This window comes from Aquarana catesbeiana, linkage group LG03 (assembly GCF_042186555.1).
Source record: "Aquarana catesbeiana isolate 2022-GZ linkage group LG03, ASM4218655v1, whole genome shotgun sequence".
NCBI classification, from domain to species: domain Eukaryota; kingdom Metazoa; phylum Chordata; class Amphibia; order Anura; family Ranidae; genus Aquarana; species Aquarana catesbeiana.
Genome location: NC_133326.1, coordinates 48,371,504 through 48,393,732, shown reverse-complemented (window position 1 = coordinate 48,393,732; position 22,229 = coordinate 48,371,504). Strand labels below are relative to the sequence as shown.

General features: G+C 42.7%; 1 protein-coding gene across 1 annotated transcript in view; it reads right to left on the bottom strand.

Moving 5' to 3' along the window:
* Nucleotides 1–1,213: 1,213 nt before the first annotated feature.
* ZNF710 (zinc finger protein 710) overlaps nucleotides 1,214–22,229 on the bottom strand; it is a 113,461-nt gene continuing 92,445 nt past the window's right edge. The window contains exons 2-5 of the mRNA XM_073618485.1: nucleotides 20,615–22,094; nucleotides 8,108–8,299; nucleotides 7,327–7,501; nucleotides 1,214–2,815 (exon numbers count right to left, since the gene is read on the bottom strand). Coding sequence (XP_073474586.1) covers nucleotides 2,643–2,815; nucleotides 7,327–7,501; nucleotides 8,108–8,299; nucleotides 20,615–22,075 — 2,001 coding nt within the window. The 5' untranslated portion in view covers nucleotides 22,076–22,094 and the 3' untranslated portion in view covers nucleotides 1,214–2,642. The remainder of the gene's footprint in view (nucleotides 2,816–7,326; nucleotides 7,502–8,107; nucleotides 8,300–20,614; nucleotides 22,095–22,229) is intronic.

Below are 22,229 nucleotides of genomic sequence, written 5' to 3'. Positions count from 1 at the left end.
AAACAGGTACTTGCGGTTGTCAGACAGGCAGAGTGGTTCAACGACAGTCCAGATTCAAGACAGGCAAGGTTCAGAATAGTCAGGGTCAAATCCGTAATTAAAGGCAGGCAGAGTTCAGCGAGTAGCCTGTAACTGATCCAAGGTCATCAATGAGGGAATCCAAACTAACAGGCAGGGCAGACAAACAAACAGAGCGCTTGGAGCACATGTAACAAATGCAATATCACAAGCATGAGACTGCAGGCTTGAATGGCTTAACGGCTTCCTGACCAGCTGCCGAAGTTTTACTGCAGCAGAATGGCACGGCTGGGCGAAACAACGTTATGCCTTTTGGCCACTAGGGGTGTGCGCGCGTGCCCAGAGCATGTGCCCGACCCCAATGCGAGTGCCCAGAGGCGCGATGACTGCCGGGCTCCTGTGATCGCTCATGTAAACACACAGATCCCGGTTCTTTCAGGGGAGAGGAGACAGATTCTGTGTTCATACTATGTATGAACACCGATCCCTGTCTCCTCCTAGTCAGTCCCACATACACTAGGGAACACAATTAACCCCTTGATCGCCCCCCAGTGTTAACCCCTTCCCTGCCAGTGACATTTACACAGTAATCAGTAAAAAGATAAAAAATGCAGCGCTAATGTGTAACAAAGTGCATAAGTGAAATATCTGCTCAAGTGCAAGTATAAAGCTGATGGTGATTTATAGATCAGGTATCAACGTGAAGAATTTACAACAAAAAAGACAAACAAGACAAAAAAGTTTGTCACAGGTAGGTGGAAGTGTCCATGTAAAACAGCAACCAAAGAAAAAAACTGCAACTAAAACTGTCTGTGATAAACCAAGAAAAACATAGGAAATTCTTCAGTAAATAGCACTGATCGCTGTATAATTGTCAATGGTGTCAAAAGTGTCCAATGTGTCTGCCATAATGTCGCAGTCCCGATAAAAAACGCAGATCGCCGCCATTACTAGTAAAAAAAATAATAATAATAAAAATGCCATAAATCTATCCCCTATTTTGTAGACGCTACAACTTTTGCGCAAACCAATCAATATAAACTTATTGCGATTTAAAAAAAAAAAATATGTAGAAGAATACATATCGGCCTAAACTGAGGGAAAAAAAAATTTTTTTGATAAAAAATGTGGGATATTTATTATAGGAAAAAGTAAAAGATATTGTGTTTTTTTCAAAATTGTCGCTCTTCAGAGGCGATCAAATACCACCAAAAGAAAGCTGTATTTGTGGGAAAAAAAGGACATCAGTTTTGTTTGGGTACAGCATCGCATGAATGCGCAATTGTCAGTTTAAGCGACGCAGTGCCGAATCTCAAAAAATGGCCTGGTCATTAAACAGCCAAATCTTCCGGGGCTGAAGCTGTTGAAAAATGAGGTTTGGTCTCCACCCAGAGACTGGCTACATCAATTGCCTTGCAAGTGGAAAAACAAACGGGGAGAATGTATCACAGCCAAAACCAGGATGCTGGAATGAGACCAGCAGATATCAAGGCTCAGGAGCGCTACATGCTCCTGACATGGACTTCGGGGTTGTCGAAGACAGAACACCAGTATATAACACTATAAAAAACACATACTCGTTGGCAGACTGGAGAGTCTTCCATGATTTAACTTATCAGACATGAATTTATCAGCAGTTGTTGATTGCAGAAAAAACAAGCAGAGACCCAGGAGACACATTCATTCTCCTGAGGACACAAGCAAAAAACTGGGGCAAGATGGCTGCGGGCATGGTCATCCTATTCTGGCCAACAGCTTTTTTTTTTCCAATGTCCATTTCTCCTGTAGGCGTCAGTATAACCCAACAGTCTAAGGAATCCTGTGTCCCTAAATGGTCAAGAAAGATATTTATTTTTTAAGAAGAGGATACTGATATTTGGTGTAATAACAGGAGGCTGCTCTCATGTACATAGGGAGACAGAGAGCAGGAGAGGTAGAATATGTGTTGTAAGTATCTAGTCCTATAGATTTTCCACCAGCATTTATAAAGGATCCTCCTCACGTGGAATACAATCAGTCCTCCAATAAGATGGAACGTTGTGGACATTCTTAGATCAGGTGCATTGCTGCCAAAAAGGATTCATTTTAATTTCCATTCACTGAAATGAGATCCTTTTTCTTAGAAATTCCCTATGTGCAACACACAGGTCTTTGATACTGGAGCTGAGTAATTGGATTACTCCCCTACAGCTTTGCCAGGTATCCTTCAGGTCACTGAATTAGATTTCAGATAACAGTAAAACCCAAATAGTATGCATCAAACACAAACATTTATAATGCCAGTGCATAAAACTACTGAAACACAAAAGATACAGTCTTTTATGTGGTCCTAAAAAGGCCTACAATGAATTCTCCAATGTCCAACTAAATGAAGGCAAATAGGCATGTATTAGCCAATGTCACAGAAGTCTATTACGTTGTCCTTTAGCAGGTCAGACCTCGAGAGGCCATGTGACAGTCTGCTCTGTATAAGTTATCACTATTCTAAGGCATGGTCCCTGCTGACAGTACAACGCTCTTTAATAAATGGCAGAACGCAAAAACATTTCTTTTATAGAATACGAAAAAAAAAAAATCTTGCGCTAAGCTGGAAATTCCTTCAGATGTGGGATATTGTTCTGGAACTACAAGACATTGTAATAGACCATTTCTTTAAGGGACTGATCAGTCGGTGAACTGTTATCTTCAGTCACATTGTCTGCTTCACTGTATTCATAAGAATTCTCTTCATAATCTTCCATCTCTTGCTGGCTGTCCATGTCATTACCCTCAGTATCTGGCAGTTCCATCATATGATCTGAAATAGAATTATTTAAAAGTTAGAAAAAGAAAGTAAACCAACAACCACTGAATACTGTGGGACCATCGCCATGGAAGTCACCAAGTAAATGCAGTTATACATGAACAGTAAATTATTCTCCATTATACATGACCAGTCAAACAGGTTATCTGATGTTTATTTACTGTAAATTAGTTTTAGTGCCAAATTTACCAGCAGTGTGCAGAGGAAAGTGCTACGGCTTACTTCTAATGAAACAGAGAAATTGAGGTGTTGGCCATAATCCAATATGTATTAGAATGACCTTCATTTTTACTTCCTCCATATTATCCCACATCAAACCCAGAGTAGCTCTAATTTCCTTCATGAGAGTGCTACTGACATAAACCCAGAAAAGGATAGAATAATCCTCATCCAAGGTATGGGTCCAATCATGTTTAGTTCTTATATACACTAATGCCGCGTACACACACGAGCGGACTTTTCGACCGGACTGGTCCGACGGACTATCCGACAGACTTTCGACGGACTTCCAATGGACTTTCCGAATGAACGGACTTGCCTACACATGATCACACCAAAGTCCGACGGATTGGTACGTGATGACGTACGACCTGACTAAAATAAGGAAGTTGATAGCCAGTAGCTGCCTCAGCGTCGGTTTTAGTCCGTCGGACTAGCATACAGACAAGCGGTTTTTTCGACCGGACTCGAGTCCATCAGAAAGACGTGAAACATGTTTTATTTCTAGGTCTGTCAGACTTTTGGGAAAAAAAGTCAGCTGGAGCCCACACACGATCGAATTGTCCGACGGAGTCTGGTCCGCCGGACCAAGTCTGCCGGCAAGTCCGCTCGTGTGTACGCGGCATAAGAAAACACTTTGGTTACAGGCCTACAAAACTTAAAAGGAGAAGTAAAGCCAAAGTTCTTTTGGCCCTACTTCTTCTGTGGGTCACAGAAGTGCACTTTGTTCTGTACTCCTGTGACCTGTATTCAGCTAAAGTTCTCTGTCAGCTGACGTCACTCAGCCACTCCAGGCTCTAGAGAGATCCCGACTTTAATGTCAGAATACACCCAGATGCCTGACCCAGCAGCTGGCTCAGCCTCTTAGCGCACCGCTGAGAGCCTGAGCCAGCTGCTACCGCCCTCTTCACAGCCCAGCGGAGCCCACAGAGCAGTGACTGACAGTCACCGCTCTCTGCTCACTGAAGACCGGGAGCTCTTTGATCTCTTGGTTCCCAGTCTTAGAGACGGTGGGGGACAGATGCAGCATCTATCCGAGGTGAGTAAGAATGTTTGTTTTTTTTAAATCCCGAACTTGTCTTTTAAGGTAAAGCCCTGTGGACTGGCTAAAATTAATTAATTATAACTTTGAAAATCTTTTTGATGAAAGGGCTTTAAAATGCTGGGATACACTGATAGTATTACTAATTCACTCCTGTTATAATTTACTGAAACGAAAACTAGACACAAAAATATGTAGCACCCCGGATAAAAGGTATATAATTTTTTTTACATAAAAAATATATATTTCCTATCACTAAAGTGAAAAAATGATTAGATCCCTGCGCTTATGGTGAAAATAAAAAATGAGGAGCTGCAGCCTCTATCAATAAATTCACCCTAAGGTGAATTTAGAAGAAATGTGAAAAAGAGGGGATAGGTATGGCGCTGCTCTTATTAAGAGGTGACCTACAACCTCTAAATACTTGAGGGGTGTGTGTCACGGGTGCATTTAGTGCAAAAAGTGACAATAAAAGTGCAGAAAATAAATATTTGTATATTCACAAAAATCCACAAAAAAATCCTACTGTGTAAACTACCTAACTGATTATATATAAGGCATATTGTTATGTTCAAACGAAAACACAATCCTGTGCAAAACCTGCAATTCAAAGTGACATTTCTGTGCAAAACATTCCAACATATATGACTGGTGTATATTGTTGCTGTGAAACTGGGTTCAGAAATATGCATATACCTTCTTAAACCCTGGTGTATAAAAAAAGTCCATTAAAGTGACAATGTGCTCCTTCAAATTGTTCTGTGCTTCTTGGAAAACAGTACCCCATAAGAAACGCACTCACCGCTACTATTCACCCCACAAGGAGGTATTTCACCTTCACAGTATGAGCCACTGTGCAGCCTGTGGAGTGGGAGAAAACTTCCTGTCCTGTGTTCTCCAAGTGCCTCCTTGTCTGCGATGTAAGTGGTCTCCTCACTGCTAACCTCTTAGATGTTGCCCACATGTAGAGAGGAAAGAGACTCCATAGTGTGATACCTTACAAATATCCAAACATTTATTAATAATACTGATGGGTACTCAAATTTATTAAAAATCATTAAAAGCGAAAATAGTATTTAAAAACAGGAAACTGGAGCGATCTGCGCTCCACGGCTCGAAACTGGAAGTGATGCAATGACGCTGTATAGTCCATTCCTACGCGTTTTGTCAATGGGATGTCATCTGGAGCGGACGTCATCTGGAGCATCATCTCCACTCCAGATAACATCCCATTGGCGAAACCCATAGTGAGGGACTATACAGCGTCATTGCATCACTTCCGGTTTCGAGCCGTGGAGCGCAGATCGCTCCAGTTTCCTGTTTTTAAATACTGTTTATGCTTTTAATGATTTTTAATAAATGTGAGTACCCATCAGTATTATTAATAAATGTTTAGAGGTTAACAGTGAGGAGACCACTTACATCGCAGACAAGGAGGCACTTGGAGAACACAGGACAGGAAGTTTTCTCCCACTCCACAGGCTGCACAGTGGCTCATACTGTGAAGGTGAAATACCTCCTTGTGGGGTGAATAATAGCGGTGAGTGCGTTTCTTATGGGTCACTGTTTTCCAAGAAGCACAGAACAATTTGAAGGAGCACATTGTCACTTTAATGGACTTTTTTTATACACCAGGGTTTAAGGACGGTATATGCATATTTCTGAACCCAGTTTTACAGCAACAATATACACCAGTCATATATGTTGGATTTTTTTGCACAGAAATGTCACTTTGAATTGCAGGTTTTGCACAGGATTGTGTTTTCCTTTGAACATAACAATATGCATTAAATATAAGCGGTTAGGTAGTTTACACAGTAGGATTTTTTTGTGGATTTTTGTGAAGGTTCAATAGCGGCCAACACAGCTGTAGACTAGAAGCGATGTGTATAGAGATGTAAATGTGTAACACTATTAAACCCAATAAAAGTGTGTATATAACTTTTGATTCACCTTTTTAGAACACCCCTTAGGGATATAACACTTATTTATTTGTTTAATCACTTTTTATTGATATATTCACTGTACCGTATATACTCGAGTATAAGTCGTTCCGAGTATAAGTCGAGGCCCTAATTTACCACAAAAAAATGGGAAAAACTTAGTGACCCGAGTATAAGACGAGGCTGAGAAATGCACAGCTACTGTAAGTGGAAAAGAGGGTCAACAATGCCCATTTGCAGCCTCACTGTGCCCATTTGCAGCCATAGGTCCCCCGAACTTCAAACTCGGTAGTTAAGGGTTCCTAGATGCCCCCTAGCTGCAGCCAAAATTTGGGGTCTCTGAACCCAAAGGGTCCCGAAATGACACTGCTGCAGATGGACACAGTTGACCGAATTTGGGGCCCCGTATCTTGGGGCCACTTAGTGTTAGGAACCCCAAATTTGGTGTGCAAACCCAGTGGAACTAGCACCATAAAATATCCAAAGCTGGGGTTTCTAGCACCAAGTGTCCTTGAGATACAGGGCCCCAAAAATCGGTTCAGAAAATGTCAAGCACTTTTCTCCAGCAGAGAATGACATTTTCCAAACCGGGTTTGGGGCCCCACATCTCGGGGCCACTTAGTGCTAGGAACCCCAGCTTTGGATATGTTTCCACTGGGTTTGCACACCAAATTTGGGGTTCCTAGCACTAAGTGGCCCTGAGATACGGGGCCCCAAAGTCGGTTCAGAAAATGTCAAGCACTTTTCTGCAGCAGAGAATGACATTTTCCGAACCAATTTTGGGGCCCCGTATCTCGGGGCCACTTAGTGCTAGAAACCCCAGCTTTGGATATGTTGTGGTACCAGTTCCACTGGGTTGGCACATCAAATTAGGGGTTCCTAGCACAAAGTGGCCCTGAGATACGGAGCCCCAAATTTGGTTCGGAAAATGAAATTTTTTGCTGCAGAAAAGTGCTTGACTCAAGTATAAGTCGAGGGGGCACTTTCAGCACAAAAAAATGTGCTGAAAAACTCGACTTATACTCGAGTATATACGGTATATCTTTATTGTTTGATTTTTGATTTACTGTGTATTGTGGTGTTCACTTAATATGTGTTATACACTAATTCTCATACAACTCTAAAAAGTTATACACAAATTTTTAGTGTGTTGTTCACCTGATACGTGTTACACACTAATTCTCATATAACTTTAAAAGTTATACACACACTTTTATTGGGTTTAATAGCGCTACACGTTTACATCTCAGGAATTCATGCCTGCACGAGTGATCTATTTTGTGTACTTTTTTTGCACTTACCTTGATTTTCTAAAGTGATATCCATAACTCCATGTTTTACTTTCATGTGGCGACTGAGGTTGCCTTTCAGATTGAACTTACTGGAACAATAGGGACATTTAAAGGGCTTGTATCCAGCATGGAGGTGCATGTGGCCCAGCAGGTTGTACATTCGGTTGAAAGATTTCCCACAAACCTATATAACAAAATACAAGTAGATGAACAATATATTCAAGTCTTCTAAGGTCATGCACCATTCATTTCTACAATCCTGGAACAAATCTGACATGGCATCACAGCGATACTGTACAAATTCAGAAAACAAAATTAAAGCCATACTTTAAGGCGTTTTCATATTACCTACAAAAAAAATAAAGCCTATATATCTTGAATCATAGAATTACATTTCAGAATACATCAATTTTACATACCGGAACAGCACAATTTACACTGGGACTATCATTTGGGAATGACAAAGAGGTTCTCATGTGCACATTGCAGCCCAACAGATTTTGGCGTAAACCATTACAGAACTCACCGGTTTTCCAGGAATTACTATGTCATTATCTTCTAATGGATAGGCAGTTTTTTATATTATTGGGTTATGTAGGGGTAATGGGAGCACTGACACTCTTGTTCAGCTTGAAACAAGTCCAGGGGATACTATAGAATTGTAATACCTTAGATATTAAATTGTAAAATTTATCTCTGCTTTTTGACTATCTCCCCGATGACAATTATAAATAGAATAGTCCTTCCGTTCACAAGGGGTACTAGTAAGGGCAGATAGTGTGCTGTGTACCTTGCATTTGAATGGCTTGACAGGGGAGTGCACTATCATATGGGTCTTCAATGTTTGCTTCTGTACAAACGTCTTAAAGCAGATGTGGCACTGGAATGGGCGGACACTGGCATGGATCAGCATGTGACGCTTCATGTTGGCATGCAGAGTAAATTCCCGTCCACATACCTCACACTTAAACTCCTTCACACCCTGGAACAAAGAAAGAAGAGAGACAGATATGATCACACAACCCCAAAAAAAAAAAAGTGTCAATAAGAAGATATAGTGCAATCAAAAATATCTGATAAAAAGGATACTAACGTAGTTAACAATGGAAAGCCTTTTGTTGTTTTTGATCTGCAGACCATTAAAAAAGACTGATATATATAGATAATATATAGATATATCTCTATATCTATCTCTCTCTCTATACACACACACGCACACATATAAAATTACAATATCAATATCTAGTATGTTAATAATGAACTCCAGAATCTTCTGAAAATTAAGAGCTCTGTTCCAGAGCGAAACATGTCAGAAGGAGAAGTCTGATGGCATATGAATTCCATAGCCATAGAGAAAAAACAGAACTCAATATTCCATATGATAATGGACTTTTAAGGCACAACAAGAGGCAGACAATTGTTAAAATCTCCAAAAAATGTTTTTATTAAAAACAACAAAATGTAATTTAAATCTAAAAGTCAAAAAACCCTAAGGGGGGAATCACAGGTTTTTACAAAGACAAACCCCAGCTCTGGAATGGGCTCCAGCTACCCATACATTTCCATATAATCGTAGAAAATGTACACAAGAAATATTTCTGGAGAGGTGCCCAAATGTCACTCCAAATCCAGGCTGTCAACAGGTTTCGCTATAGATATAGCTTCTTCAGGACAAGTTGGGTTATACGTTGCACCAAATACAAAGCACAATATGTATTAGACAAAATTTGTATCATGAATATTGTCTAATACATTTTGTTCATTGTATTCAATGCAATGTATAACCCAATTTGTCCAAAAAAAGCTATAACTATATGTGATGACAGCCTGCATTTGGAGGGACATTTCGGCACCTCTCGCCAGCAATATTTCTTGTGTACATAGATTATATGCAAATGTATGTGTAGCCCGAGCCCATTCCACAGCTAAGGTTTGTGATCCCCATTGGGGTTTTTTAGACTTTTAGATTTAAATGACATTTTAATGTTTCTAATAACAAATTTCTTGGGAATTTAACATTTGTCTCCTTGTTGTGCCTTAAAAGTCTGTTATCTTTTGAAACATTGAGTACTGTTTTTTCTCTTGAGTTTTGGATGTAGCACGGTGAGAGTTTGTAATCTCTAGATTAAATAGCCATAGTCCGATGGTGGAACAAGTGGTCTGGTTTTCGCTTGTTGCATCATGTTGTTCAGGTCTGGACATGCTTTTGGGTTTTCTCACACCAACAGCTGGTGAGGGGACTGGAAGGGAAACTTGAGTGGGTGATTCTCAAAATCACACATAGATTACACACTGTGAGTGTGACTGGTCACACTGCAAAGTCACAATATACTGTCAACCCAATATGCTTCCAGGCCCCGAGACCAGGAGGGAGAGCATTGTTTAGGCACTCTAAAAATGGAAAACCTATCAGTGCGATGTTGCTTCTTCATGGTAAATTGAGCAGACAGGTATCATAGGAAGCAGCAAAGCTACAATAATGAATAGTGGCATCACTGTAAAAGAGGCACAGATCTATACCAATACCTAAAACAGAATTACAGTATATGAAGGTGGTTATAATAGTTCATACTTATGTATGTCAAGGATGTACCAAGTAGACTGGCTGAAGTTCAACTTTAAAGCCCAACTTCAGGCCAATAAAAAGGTATCCCTCGCAATGTGGCTGTGCCTGCAATGCAGGGGTTAGTTGCTTGTTTATGCTTATGGGAACAACAAAAGGAAGTATATCAATCCAACCCTCTGCTCCTCCCTGCAGGTAGACCAGTCCCCGCAGCTTCTGCAACCCCAAGCTCCAGTGGTCTAAGGTCCTGATGTCACTTCCATAGCCCTGCATTGGAAGTGATGATGCTGAGGCACAGTCCACCACCAGAGCATGGGGAGCGCCATCTGCTGGGGAGCAGAGGATCAGGTAAGTAAAACAGTGTCTTCTCTCTCCTAGACAAAATTAGCTATTACTCTTGGAGTGCAGGTGCAGCCTCACTGCAAAGGGACAATTTTTCTCTGCTCAGAGTGGAGCTTTAATGTAATGGCAGCCTCTTAACTTTCTCATAGACGACATGGGAAACAATCTCCATGTGAAAAACTGAGACATGTTTCTTGTGGTCAGATCCATGAAAATGGGTGATATCCATCCAGTACAACATTTTATTGAAAGAAAATATACCATAAACACTGGCAAGGGCAAGGCTCATCGCTCTCCACATTGCTTTTATTTTCATGTGATCACTATTTTAATCATTTTTATACTTGTAGGTTTCAATAAACCTACTTTTGTGACCTGCACCATTGGAGCACTCCTTCTCTTTTTTTCCCCTACATTTTGGTTGGATGAGAGTAGTCGTGTAGTTCTCATTGGATTAATCGCCCTCCTACCTCCTATTTGATGGATACTGCTGAGGTTGTTCCAGCGGAGAGGAGATGCCGTTTGAGATCTGGAGTCCCCACTTTCATCTGGGAGAGCTACTTATCTGGGTTTCCAAGGGTGTTTGATTCGGGATCGCTGACATCCGGATCCACCTGTTCCAGTAAGAGTGTTCAATCTCTTTCACTTTAAGGATTTACCAGTTTTGGGATTATACTTCATATTGGAAAATCTTCACTTCACAGTTGGACTTTTATCTTATGTTTCACTGCATTGAATCTCATTATGGGACTTTAATTTTATTTGTATTATTTTGGTTCTTCACATTCTTTCGTTGCACTGGTTGGACTTCAATATTTATTAACTTTTGAGCATTATTATGTTCCAGCACTGTATGTATTAAAATTACTATATCTTGTTATAGCACTACATTTTTCACACTAATACCATAAACACCACCTTGCATAGCAATTCATGGTAAAGTGCTCATCATTTATTGATTGGATATTCTGTATATTTTGTTGTAATATATTTTTTCATGAGATGTAAACAACTGAAGAAAAGGACTTAATATCTTTGTTACAAATTCTTTGCAAAATGAAGCATACAAGTCTCCTGAGCTCTATAAACGGAGATAATCATATATTAATCTTGTTAGCTGTCACATTGCCATTATGGGATCAGGAGGGCATTGTTTTGCCCTCTTAAGGCAAATTGAACTGTGAGTCTCTTGCGTTTTCTTTAAAGTCCTCCACATTATTAGGGGTTTAATATTTTAAAGCCTGGAGTTTATAGATTTCTGTGCGATTTGTTTTCCCCAACTCCCTCTGTGACTGCCTAAGTCCACAGCACATTTCTTATCCAGCTTGAAAAACATTTACCTTCCACTCTGAGGCAACAAGTGAAGCCGATCACTGGGCTATTAATTACCATCAGCAAACACTGCAGTTGTGCTAATTGAGTTTCCCCAATCTACCCTCATCTGGGTTCTGTGTAATCCACTGCAGCACGCGAAAAGGGTCCTTTCACATGGGGCGGACTCCCCCTCCGATCCGCTTGCTCAGCAGGGGAGCTGTCTGCTGATCCCCCACTAAGCAGGCGGATGACCGGTCTGTGTCCGCTCTACTTATGCAGACCGGAAACGCTCACGACCTGCTCTCCAATATGGGCGGTCGGATTTAAATGGACCGCCTGTCCGTGTACACCCAACTACCATCTGATCTGATGAATGGAATATCTGTTTTTAGGGGATTGGATGTAGGCGGGTGTAAATGGACACTTCAGCTTAAACCCGCCGCTCCATAGAGGTGAATGGGGATTCCGATCAAGTCCGTCTGAAAAATGGACAGGTGGACCCAATCAGAACGTTCATGTGAAAAGGGGCCTAGCAATTTTTAGGCCACTGGCAACGTACTTCCTGAAGCCTTGCTTTGTAATTTCCTATCATTTTTACTTCTTGTATTGTCCATTCTCACATTTCCAATACAAGTTTCATCTGTGAGAAATTTGTTAGTATGACAACCAAGCTTTCTGTATATGAAAAACAGTAATGAATATACAGAACATGCTCTTAGATCACCTGATTACTACTAACAAGGGGGAGGGGAGGGCTTGGTGCACTACAGATGTGTTGGATGAAAAACAAAAGTATTGGGACTGCTTTTTGTTTTCATTTTAAAGTGTTTTTCCACTTTTGCTGCCAAATTGGAATACATCCTTTTTATAAAAGTAATGGGACTTGTCCTTGTCTGGAAACGCAGCAGATTACTTCACCTGAAAATCATTAAATACTCCCTTCTGCCTCTAGCCCCCTGCTGAAGAAATGGGGCCTCGGGAAGTTTTTTTATTAAATTGCAACTGAGCGCGGTATTACTACACCAGTGCCCAGAAGATGGGAGCCCCCTTTTTGCCTCTAGGCCCCTCTGCTGAACTGGCTGGGCCAGGCCCGGTACAGGAGGGCTGATGCTACTTCTTTGTCAGCGGCCCTGCTCATGTGTGCGGTGAGCAATACTCTGGTATAATGACATCATGCTATGAAGCTTTAAAAAGAATTTAAAAAAACATGGAGACTGACTTAGAAATCTGCTACAGACAAGTTTCATAGACTTTATGGACAACCTAGGGGCTCATTTACACAGCCCTGGGAGTGGTGGGGGAGTGTGCAAGAGCATACAGAACCTGCAAAAAAATCTTCCCTAGGAACCTGGGCCTAGAGACATCATTGAGATGTCAATCTGACACTGCATTCTAATCTTCCATTTACATTGTAAATTTCTCCAGTTTAAAGGGAATGCATAGAGAATTTTCACTGAGCACCTATTTAGACTTATTATTGCAGTATTAATCTTAAAGTCATTTTTGATAAGACGTTCACATTTGTACATGCTTGTTATTCCATATTAATATATTAAAACATAGAGATTTGCAGATCAGCCACTAGAGGGAACAATAAATTAGCATTCACTCTGCTTCCCTTCTAAACAACTGTGGTAATAAGATATTGGCCATATAGGTAGTGCATTATTTTCAATCAGTTTAAAAACCCTAAGGCCTCTATCACATGTCAGGTGCATGCTAATAGCAGCGGTTGCTCAGCCTATATAAACTAATGACAGGCTGACAGCAGCATCCGCTGGTCATATGTAGCCACACACTACAGGATTACCTGTGGTTAGGGACAGTTGTTTGAGCCTGGATGCAATTATAAATGTCCAGGCTCAGATATTTACTGATTCTTACTGCTGGATTCTGCTGTGGGCAGCTAAATGGCCATGTAAGACCCCTTTCACACGGGCGATCTGGTCAAGTCAGGCGGACCCGATCGGATGGTTCATGTATCCCTATGGATCTATGGGTGCAAACGGACTTGTGTCTGTTTACACCCACATACCTCTGATCCGATCTGGTCCTCTAAAAACAAACAGAAGAAGATCCGTCCCTTCTGCATCTGCCCGCTCTGCTCAGTGGGGGATGAGCAGACAGATCCCCTGCTGATCAAAGCAGATCCACCCAGTGTGCAAGGGGTATAAGGAGGCTTTAAAGTGGTTCTAAAAGTCAGAAGGTTTTTTATCTTAAGATAAAAAACCTTGTGTGCAACAGCCCCCTTAATATTTACCTGAGGCCCATCTCGATCCAGCGATGTTGCAGAAGAGCCTCGGCTGTCTGGGATGCTCCCTCCTGATTGGCTGAGACACAGCAGTAGGTACTATTGGTTTCCGCTGATGTCAAAGTCAGTAAGCCAATGAGAAGAGAGGAGGCGGGGCCGAGCTGCAGCTCCGTGTCTGAATGGACACAAAGAGCAACGGCTCAGCTCGGGTGCCCCTATAGTAAGCTGCTTGCTGTGGCGGCACTTGGCAGGAGGCAGGGGCCAGGAGCGCCTGCGGAGGACCTGAGAAGAGGAGGATCCCGGCTGCTCTGTGCAAAACCATCTGAGTATAACCTTGTTTGTTATTTTTAAACAAAAAAAACAAGACTTTGTCACTTTAAGCTGGTTATACATGGCTTGTATTTTAGCAGTTTCCAGTGAATCACAAGAACTTTGGACCATGAGCGGCCGTGCCAACACCACTCAGCTCAACAAACTGACTAAGAAATTAAAGGAGGTAGGTGGAAAAAAGTCGGCTAAACAGTGACTGTAGCCAATCAGATGCAGTCCTTTTTGGGTATTCTGACAGCCAGCATCCATGGTAGGGGAAATTTATCCATCCATGTTGGCAGGCCATACATTATGCAATTTTCTTTCCTTCAATCATAGATTGAAGGAAAGGAAATCCCTTGATTCCTCCATCAACACAGTCAGTGTATTCTGAGAGTGGGAGGTTCCCCGCTGTCAGAATACAATGATCACTGCTGCCAGCTATAGCCAGCAGCAGCGATCGTAGAAAAAAAAAAAAAATAACAGGCTGCTTGTACTGAAGTTGATCGCTATATCGACTTCAGTACAACCAGCCTGCCCATAGATAGATTGAAAATTTGTCCTGTTCCTGCTGAACCAGCTGAATTTTGATCAGTCTATGGCGGGCTGTGGGGTGCATGGGGTATCAAGCTTTTTTTCTCTCTTTTTACCCTTGGCCATTCACAAAATATGTATGGCCAACTTTAGAAAAAGTATGTAATGAGTAAATATGACTAGCCCTATAAATAATTATAAACTACCACAATGCTACATATTCATTATATCAGGTTGCTTTAATTTACATAGTTATCTAAGAATTTTAAGGGGCTTTGCATTCTCTTTAACAAAAAGTTATAAAGGAACAGTGACAGTTTCAGATCCACATTACACTAGAGGGAGCCAGAGAGCTCTGTAAGGTAACTGCCAACCAGCTGCAGGGACAAAAATCAAACTAATTTAGAATAAAAAAAAGGAACAGATAAACACTGGCACATATACAGCATTTTAATTACCTAACAGGGGACATATGTTAAACTGCTATACAGGAAGATAACAGACATTGTTAAGCAGTAGGTGCATTGTCTGTAGGTAGGAGAATCTTATGAGCTACAAACGTATGGATGATTGTCTCTGCTTCCCTGGGTGTTCCCTATTTCCTGACTTTCTGTGCAATGCATACGTGTGAATATATACACTATATATATATATATATATATATATATATATATATATATATATATATATATATATATATATACACACATATACACACACACACACACACACATACATACACACACATACATACATACACACACATATACATACATACATACACACACCGAATTTATGATTTCTTGGCCAACATTGGGAGCTCATGTCGCATGACCTGTGAAAATGTTTCCCTATGGGAGCCGTCTTAACTGGTCCGACACAAGTCGGTTCAACATTGAAAATGCTCCCTGCACTACATTGGTCCGACTTTGATCCTACTTCAGCCCATTGAATATCACTGAAGTTGGATCAAAGTCAGATCGCCGTCTTGACTGATCCGACTTCGGCATGCGACTTGTGCTCTGGTGATCTTGAAGGGGAACTCCACGACAACTTTAAAAAAAAAACAAAAACAAACTGCATGGGTTCCCCCTCCACGAGCATACCAGGTCCTTCGGTCTGGTATGGATTTTAAGGGGAACCCCCACGCTGGAAAAACGGCGTTACGGTCCCCCCGAAATCCCTACCAGACCCTTATGCGAGCACACACCCCGGCACGTCAGGAAAGAGGGTGGGGACGAGCGAGCGCCCCCCACTCCTCAACTGTACCAGGTTGCATGCCCTCAACATGGGGGGGTGGGTGCTTTGGGGCAGGGAACCCTGCACCCCCCCCCACCCCAGAGCACCTTGTCCCCATGTTGATGAGGACAGGGGCCTCTTCCCGACAACCCTGGCCTTTGGTTGCCGGGGTCTGCGGGCAGGGAGCTTATCAGAATCTGAAAGCCCCATTTAACAAGGGGGCCCCCACCCTATGTGAATGAGTATGGGGTACATTGTACCCCTACCCATTCACCTAAAAAAAGTGTCAAAAATAAAACACATTATACATGTTTTTAAAGTAATTTATTAAGGCAGCTCCGTTGCCTCTTCCGATCTCTTCTCCCTCTCTGGCTCTTCTGTGTCCTCTGCTGATGTCTTCTGCCTCTGACGGTTCTTTTACGCTCTCTCTCCAGTTCTTCTCCCTCTGTCCACTGTCTTCTCGCTTTTTTGCCTGGTCTTCTCCGCTGTCTTCTCCCACTGCTCTTCTTCCGATGTTGACTCGACGCTCTCTCCCGCTCTAATGCCGGGTGTGTGATGTGCCACTACTTATATTGGCATGGGGCGGGGTCACCAGAGGCCTGCCCCTTGTGACATCACCACCCGGGGCATGATGGGATGGTGACATCATAATGGGCGAGCCTCTAGTGACCCCGCCCTATACCAACTGGAGAGGGCTAGAAGACATGAGCGGAGAAGAACCGTCAGAGGCAGAAGACGTCAGTGGAGGAGGCAGAAGAGCCGAAGAGGGGGGAAGAAATCGGAAGAGACAACAGAGCTGCCTTAATAAATTACTTTGAAAACCTGTGTAATGTGTTTTATTTTGGAAAAATTTTTTTGTGAATGGGTAGGGGTACAATGTACCCCATACTCATTAACATAGGATGGGGGGCCATAATCTAGGGGCCCCCTTGTGAAAGGGGGCTTCCAGACACCGATAAGCCCCTCGCCCGCAGACCCTATACAACCAACGGCCAGTGTTGTCGGGAAGAGGCCTTGTCCTCATCAACATGGGGACAAGGTGCTTTGGGGTGGGGGGGGTGCAGGGCCCCCCCTGCCCCAAAGCACCCACCCCCCCATGTTGAGGCCCTGGTATGTTTCAGGAGGGGGGGGGGCGCTTGCTTGTCCCCACCCCCTTTCCTGACCTGCCAGGCTGTGTGCTCGGATAAGAGTCTGGTATGGATTTTGGGGGGGACCCTCAATGCTGTTTTTTCAGGGTGGGGGTTCCCCTGAAAATCCATACCAGACCGAAGGGCCTGGTATGTTCTTGGAGGGAGTACCCATGCCGGGTTTTTTTTACATTGTGCATGGAGTTCTCCCTAAAGATTCATACCAGACAGTGCCTGGTATTGTCATGGATCAAAGTCGGATCCCTGTTCATTGAAGTCAGACGCATGTTGGACTTCAAGACGCAGGGCAAAGTCAGATCCAAAGTGGTACAACTGTCATGTCATACCAGTGTGAACCTGGCCTAAAAGGTCAATGAGTTTCTGGACTCCTGACAGACCCTTGCATTTTTCATCCAGTGCTGCACTGGCGTTTTTGGATTCTGAGCCATGGGAAAAGCAAAAGAATTGTCAAAGAATCTGCGGGAGAAGGTAGTTGAACTGTATAAAACAGGAAAGGGATATAAAAAGATATCCAAGGAATTGAGAATGCCAATCAGCAGTGTTCAAGCTCTAATCAAGAAATGGAAAATGAGGAGTTCTGTTGAAACTGTCAGGTAGACCAACTAAAATTTCAGCCACAAATGCCAGGAAAATTGTTCGGGATGCAAACAAAAACCTACAAATAACTTCAGATGAAATACAGGACTCTCTGAAAACATGTGGTGTGGCTGTTTCAAAATGCACAATAAAGGAGGCACTTAAAGAAAGACGGGCTGCATGGTCGAGTCGCCAGAAGAAAGCCATTACTACACAAATGCCACAAAGTATCCCTCTTACAATACGCCAAACAGCACAGAGACAAGCCTCAAACCTTCTGGCACAAAGTCATTTGGAGTGATGAGACCAAAATTGAGCTTTTTGGCCACAAACAAACACTACATTTGAAGAGGAGTCAACAAGGCCTATGATGAAAGGTACACCATTCCTACTGTGAAACATGGAGATTGATTGTTTATGTTTTGGGGATGTGTGAGCTACAAAGGCACAGGAAATTTGGTCAAAATTGATGGCAAGATGAATGCAGTATGTTATCAAAAAATACTGGAGGAACATTTGCACTCATCAGCCAGGAAGCTGCGCATGGGACGTACTTGGACTTTCCAACATGACAATGATCCAAAACACAAGGCCAAGTCCACCTGTCATTGGCTACAGCAGAATAAAGTGACGGTTCTGGAGTGGTCATTTCAGACTCCTGACCTCAATATCATTGAGCCACTCTAGGGAGATCTCAAATGTGCAGTTCATGCAAGACAGCCCAAGAATTTACAGGAACTGGAGGCTTTTTGCCAAGAGGAATGGGCAGCTTTACCATCTGAGAAGATAAAGAGCCTCATCCACAAATACCACAAAAGACTTCAAGTGGTTGTAAACCCATTACAACCACTTTAACCTACAGGTAAGCCTAGATTAAGGCTTACCTGTAGGTGCAAGAAATATCTCCCAAACCTAAAAGGTTTAGGAGATATTTGCAGGAATAGCGACACTGATGTCTACGGCGCAGGTGCACTGAGCGTGCCGTAGACATCGGGCGCAGGTGGACTGAGCATGCCATTTCTAACGGCGATCATGCCGTTAGTGGTGGCACCAGCGCGCATGCGCGGGAGTGACGTCATCGCAGCTCCAGCCGGTCACAGCGCCGGAGCCGCAATACCCGGAAGGCACTCCGGGATCGATGGCGGTGTCAGAGGAGGCGAAGGAGGGCCGATGCCGGGGCTTCGATCTCAGGTAATTCATAATGAGCTAGTATGCTATGCATACTAGCTCATTATGCCTTTGCCTTGCAGGGTGTAATTTTTTTTTTTTTTTTTAAGAGGCTTTACTTCCTTTTTAAAGCTGTCATTGATGTTAAAAGGAGGCAATACATGCTATTGAGAACTGGGGAATGTAAACTTTTGATCAGGGTCATTTGGGTACTTTCTGTTGTGATTACGATTTAAAAAGAGTAATAAATGGCTTTAGCCAAACACTAACCATGAGTGAAAGAAAAGTTTTTATGTTATCATTCATATTCTCTGAAAAATGGCCAAGAAATCATAAATTCTGCCAGGGTATGTAAACTTACAAGCACAACTGTATACACACACACACACACACACACACCTGTGGATTTTCTCTTAAGATTGTTCTCTTGGGATTATTCTACAATATCAAGCATGCTCTGCTTTGTTCATACACCGATTAGCCATAATTATGGCCACTGACAGGTAAAGTGAATAACATTGATTATCTTCTAACAAAGGCAACTGAAAGTGGCTGGGGTAAACTGGGCAGTAAGTGAACACGCTGTCCCTGAAGTTGATGTGCTGAAAGCAGAAAAAATAGGCAAGCATAGGGATTTGAGCGAATTTGACAAGGGCCAAATTGTAATAGCTAAATGACTGGGTCAGAGCAACTCCAAACCTGCAGCTCTTGTGGGATGTTCCCCGTCTGCAGTGGTCCAACAAAGGAAAACCAGCAACAAGGTCGTGTAGGCGGCCAGGGCCCACCGATGTACGTGGGGAACGAAGGCTGGGCCACGTGGTCCGATCCAATAGAAGAACTGCTGGAGCTCAAATTGTTGAAAAAGTTAAGCCCCATACACACTATCAGATTTTCTGCTGATTATTTCATTCAGATTTCCCAAAACCATATAATATGAGGTCAAACCATAGGAGTTTCAATTTGTATGCAATCAGGCAGGCCCTTGCACTACATGGTTTTGGTAAATCTGAAGACAAAAATCAGCAGAAAAACTGATAGTGTGTATGTGGCTTTAAAGTTGGTTCCAATACAAAGATGTCAGAACACACAGTGCATTGCAGTTTGTCGCAAATGGGGCAGTATAGCCATAAACCAGCTGACCCCTGTCCACAGCCCAAAAGGCCTACAATTGACACACGAAGATCAGAACTGGACCATGGAGCAATGGAAGAATGTGGCTTGGTCTGAGGACTCAACTTTTCTTTTACATCATGTTGATGGTCGAGTGTGTGCGCATGGCTTACCTGGGGAAGACATGGCACCAGGATACACTATGGGAAGAAGTCAAATTGGCGGAGGCAACGATCTGCTACTGATAGCTTGGTGCCAGATACCGAAGCATACCTTCAGAGGTCTAGTGGAGCCCATGCCTCGATGGGTCAGGGCTGTTTTGGCAACAAAAGGGAGACCCACTCAATATTAGTTGGGTGGTCATAATGTTATGCCTGATCGGTGTATATTAGACGGGAGGGTTTTGTTCCATGTAGTGACATAACTCTATAAAACTTACCATAACTTTATTATAGCATTTTATATTAATAAGATTCAGCCAGAACACACTATAAAGAATAAAAAATGGAAAAAAAATAATATTACCCCTTACACCCTTTATAATTAAAAATGGCTAAAAAAAAAATCCTATCTTGTTGCACCAATCAACCAATCAGATTCTCACATTTTCTCTCCCATACCTGAAAGGAACAATAAAAATGGGATATCATTGGTTAATATAGGTGCCAGGAACATATCTTCCCCCAGAAACTTTCAGTCCCATAGCCCGTATTCAAAGAAGGAAGTCTACAGAACACTACCCACCTTGTGTGTTAATGAATGCTGCTTGAGATGGTGGATCTGGCTGAATTCCATGCCACACTCTTTACAGACAAAAGGTCGGACATTTTGATGCTTTAGCATGTGGTTTTGTAGCTGGCTGCGGTAGTGGAAGGATTTGTTGCATTCCATACACTGGTACATGGTGGGTCCCTGGTGTGAGGAGATGTGACGCTTCAGCTGTGTCAGAGTAGCAAAGTCCAATCCACATTCCACACAGACATGGCACCTGCCATTTTCATGTTTCACTTCATGGGCTTTAAGTTCACTTGGGTAGGCAAAGCCCCGGCCACAAAATCGGCAACTGTACGGTTTGATGTCCGTGTGCAGCAACATGTGTCTTTTAAGGTGGCTGGTTTGTGTGAATGCTTTATTGCAAACATCACACTTATGTGGCCTTGTCCCCTGGTGGGTGAGGAGGTGGGTTTGTAAGTGGCTTGGTTGTTTGAAAAGTTTGTTGCAATGCGGGCATGAGTGGGGTTTGATTCCACTGTGCCCCAGAATGTGTGTGACTAGGTTGTATTTTGAGGTATAGGATTTCTCACACATCCGGCACTGCCATCGCTTTTGGCGGTCTCCAGCCTCAACCAGGTAAGAATCGTCAATCTGGACATTTATGTCTAATCTGTCCAGCTGAGCCTTTTTATTACGCTCAATCGAATCAGCTGTGTCTGATTCAAATTCGTTCGGATCTGACCAGGAATAGCTTTGTCCGCTTTCTTCTGTCTTAGGAGATCCAACCGATGGGACTCGGCTCTCACTAGGCTGCATTAAGTTAGAACCATAACTACATTGTCTTTGCATGCTGTCCAAACTAGAATTCCCTGGGATAACTGGAGGAATAGGGTACAAATTCTGATAAGGGTGTTGCGCAACATGCCTGTAGTCTGCATTTGCCTCGTGGCGCTGCCTGTCACGAAAATGTCGCCTCCTGGGCCGCCTACGAAACGTGCTGAGGTCTATCATTTTCAAAGAATTGTTCTCTACAGTGTTATCACTTTCCTGTTCCTGAGCATCTTGAGGAAGTGCTTCCTCATTATCTGGCTCTTCATTTTTGGCCTCCACTACCACTTGGCAGATTTCTCCCTGGTCCCCCTCCTCCTCCTCAAGTTTTTCCGATTTAATTTTTGGAATGACTTTGACAGGTAGTCGCTTCTTCCGCCTTGTGTGTTTTTCAGGATCCAATCCATCATCTTCCATAGAGTCAGCTGCCTCCTTCACTTCTGTGTTCATGAAAGTCTCCAGTTCTGGCTTTTCATCTTCAACCGGTCCATTATTTGAGCACTCGCTTCTTGAGGTTGGCAGAAAACTACTGGGACTGATAGTGGCACCAAATAGTTCATTTTCTGACACCAATCCCAAGACTGCAGCTTGTGCTAGAGACAGCACCACCACAGCATCGGTCTGGGTGCCAAAGTCTGTGAAACGACCCATGTTACAGACCATCAAGATGGCATGCCCCGACCTAGAAGAGAAAAAAAAAAAATTTTAGTGTCATATGCTACTATTATTACAGAGATAAAAAGCCTTCTGTGTAGTTAGTAGGGTTAATCATAAACATTAGCCAAGTGCCACTTGATTCAGTCCCTTTTGACTCGAT